Source organism: Odontesthes bonariensis, chromosome 9, assembly GCF_027942865.1.
Source record: "Odontesthes bonariensis isolate fOdoBon6 chromosome 9, fOdoBon6.hap1, whole genome shotgun sequence".
NCBI classification, from domain to species: domain Eukaryota; kingdom Metazoa; phylum Chordata; class Actinopteri; order Atheriniformes; family Atherinopsidae; genus Odontesthes; species Odontesthes bonariensis.
In genome coordinates this window covers 22,195,992-22,199,329 of record NC_134514.1, presented here as the reverse complement: position 1 = coordinate 22,199,329, position 3,338 = coordinate 22,195,992, and the positions used below count along the sequence as shown (strand labels likewise).

The 3,338-nt window shown below is 51.2% G+C and overlaps 1 protein-coding gene across 1 annotated transcript; it reads left to right on the top strand.

Annotated features, from left to right (window-relative positions):
* Positions 1–331: 331 nt before the first annotated feature.
* On the top strand, positions 332–3,136 carry fzd9b (frizzled class receptor 9b). Its single transcript, XM_075473640.1, has one exon. It carries the CDS (start codon positions 831–833, stop codon positions 2,586–2,588), a length of 1,758 nt encoding a protein of 585 aa, XP_075329755.1. The 5' UTR covers positions 332–830; the 3' UTR covers positions 2,589–3,136.
* Positions 3,137–3,338: the final 202 nt, after the last annotated feature.

Below are 3,338 nucleotides of genomic sequence, written 5' to 3'. Positions count from 1 at the left end.
CACTTGTAACATGTTACTTTAGAAAAGAAAGTAAAACTTTTCAAAGTAAAGATTATACAAAAAAAAATGTCCCCACAGAAGGCATATTTCTGAGTATTAATGCACCCGTGCAGCTCCTCTAATGGCTGCAGGAGTTCTGGCTGTAACAGTATTTAACTTCCCCCCGAGTACAGCGTCTGACAGTACTATTCGGGGCAGAAATGTCAGAGGTATTTGACCACGCTCCAGCATCTGTCTGATAATTTTCCTTGTGTGGTGCTCGGGTTGAAATGTGAGCGTCACAGAGTGCCCTCCCTCCTTTTCCTCCTCCTCCTCCTCCTCCTGCTGTCCGTCTCTCCCAGACTGAAGTCCCTCTGAGCGGCTCTCAAACTTCAGTGCCCAGCCTGAACGCGGAGGACGAGGAGCCAGAGCTTTCAAACAGACTCGCCGCTAAACAACCACCAGGAGCCGCGTGAAACGACACGAACAGACGCTTTCATATCTGCCTCTTTTGTTGCTTTGAGGATTTACGTCGGCTCGCGGGGCTTTTTATGCCTTTCTCCAGTTGTTTGATCGAAGTTTCCGACTGTCACGTTTCAGTTACGGACCTGTATCTCTTCTATTTGTGGGATTGCTCTTTCAATTGAAGACTTGTTCATTAAACCCGAAGGCACTCGGTGACTGCGGCTTGTTTTTCGGAGCTTGTCTAACGGAGCTGTAACGGTTCGGGCTGAATTTCGACCTGCCGTCGACATGGGGAAATAGCGGGGATCTCTGCTTGTCCGACCCCTTGTTTTTGACTTTTTCATGACTGTGTTTTTAAAGGACAGACCTCGGTTTGTGTTTGAATAATGAGCATGGACGGTTGCCCGTTGCAGGTAAGGATTTTGCTGTGGTGTCTGCTGGTGACTTCTGGCTCCAGCTTTGAGATAGGCTCCTACGACCTGGAGCGAGGAAGACCGGCCAAATGTGAGCCCATCGTGATCCCCATGTGCGAGGGGATCGGCTACAACCTGACCCGGATGCCTAACTTTATGGACCACGACGACCAGAGGGAGGCTGCCATCAAGTTACAGGAGTTTGCTCCTCTGGTGGCATACGGCTGCGATGTGCACCTCCGCTTCTTCCTCTGCTCCCTCTACGCCCCCATGTGCACGGACAAAGTCTCGACCTCCATCCCCGCCTGCAGACCCATGTGTGAGCAGGCCAGGGAGAGGTGTGCGCCCATCATGAAGAAGTTCAGCTACACCTGGCCCGACTCACTGGACTGCTCCAAGCTGCCCACCAGAAACGACCCCAACGCTCTGTGCATGGAGGCCCCCGAGAACGAAACCAGGCCAGAGGTGAAGAAAGGCGATGGCATGCTTCCGGTGCCCCCTCGCCCCAGGCAGCCGGGGACCAGCAGTGGCCGCTCGCCGGGCAGCGTGGGCTCCTGTGAGAACCCGGACAAGTTCCAGTTTGTGGAGAAGAGCCAGTCATGTGCTCCACGCTGCTCCCCAGCTGTGGACGTCTTCTGGTCCCGGCAGGACAAAGACTTTGCCTTCATTTGGATGACTGTGTGGTCCATCCTCTGCTTCGTCTCTACTGCTTTCACAGTCCTGACCTTCCTCCTGGAGCCTCACCGCTTCCAGTACCCTGAGCGCCCCATCATCTTCCTCTCCATGTGCTACAACGTCTACTCTGTGGCCTTCATCATCCGCTCTGTGGCGGGGGCTGAGAACATTGCCTGCGACCGCGAGCACGGCGAGCTGTACATCATCCAAGAAGGGCTGGAGTCCACTGGCTGCACCATAGTCTTCCTCATTCTCTACTACTTTGGCATGGCCTCTTCTATCTGGTGGGTAATCCTCACCCTCACCTGGTTCCTGGCCGCAGGGAAGAAGTGGGGCCACGAAGCTATTGAGGCCCACAGCAACTACTTCCACATGGCTGCTTGGGGCATCCCTGCTCTTAAGACCATCATCATCCTCACCATGAGGAAGGTGGCTGGAGATGAGCTTACTGGGCTGTGTTATGTGGGAAGCATGGACCCAGGGGCGCTCACGGGCTTCGTTCTCATCCCTCTGTCCTGCTACCTGATCATCGGCACGTCCTTCATCCTCACAGGCTTCGTGGCTCTGTTCCACATCCGGAAAGTGATGAAGACAGAGGGCACCAACACCGAGAAGCTGGAGAAGCTCATGGTGAAAATCGGCATCTACTCCATCCTCTACACGGTGCCCGCCACCTGCGTCATCGTGTGCTACTTCTACGAGAGGCTCAACATGGACTACTGGAAGCTGAGGGGGCTGCAGATGAAGTGTGGCTCTTTCAACGGCCACACCAGCGACTGCTCGCTGCAGACGTCCGTGCCCACTGTGGCCGTCTTCATGCTAAAGATCTTCATGTCGCTGGTGGTGGGCATCACCAGCGGGGTGTGGGTGTGGAGCTCCAAGACCCTGCAGACCTGGCAGGGCCTGTGCAGCAGGAAGCTGGCGGACAGGACTAGTAGTAGGAAACCCTGCAGCGGCGTCAGCTGCGGCAGCACACACTGCCACTACAAATCTCCTGCTGTGGTTCTGCACATGGCCAAGACTGACCTGCACTCAGACAACCCCACACACGTCTGAGAGGCAGCACACACACTCACACACACTCTTACGCCCCGTGTAAGGAGCTGCTAAAAGACTTTATAAGAAGATGAGTGGTTGAATTGAACTGTCAGTTACTTCTCTGCTGCTGCCAAGGGACTCACAGGTACAGCTGTCACTACGAGAAAAACTATCTATAAACAGTATTCTGTGCATAAAGGGAAATGTTCAGTATTGTTACCCATACTTTTCTGTTCATAGCGTTCTGTGCAGTAGACATGCCCCGTGTTGCAAAGCAAAAAAAAAAAAAAAAAAGAGATAGAAAAACTAAAGACTGTTATGGGAGGATCTTGGGAAATATTAGTGTATTCCTCTTCTTGAGAATGGCATGATTCACTGTATAAATCTGTACAAATGTTTTATTTATTGTAAATATATTTAATTTAAAGTCCACCTTGGCTCTTACCAAGTTTTGTTGTTTGGATAGAGTTATCAAAGTTCAAGGGAAATGAAGTGCCTTTTATAAAAGAAAAAAACTCTGGTTCTGGTCTATTGGAAGATAATAAATGTGTTGAATTCGTGTTAAACTGTCTTGTGCTTCACTGCAATTACTTGTGCATCTTAACAGTCTTAAACAGTTTGAGGTTTAAAACAAAAAACGCCATCAATCATTTCACTATTTTCGCTGATTTTCCTGCCATCCTTCCCCTGAGATTTAGACTCCCAGCCCATGTGTTGTCTTCCACATGCATCCCAGAGGCGTCCTCCACAATAATCCTCAAAGAGAAT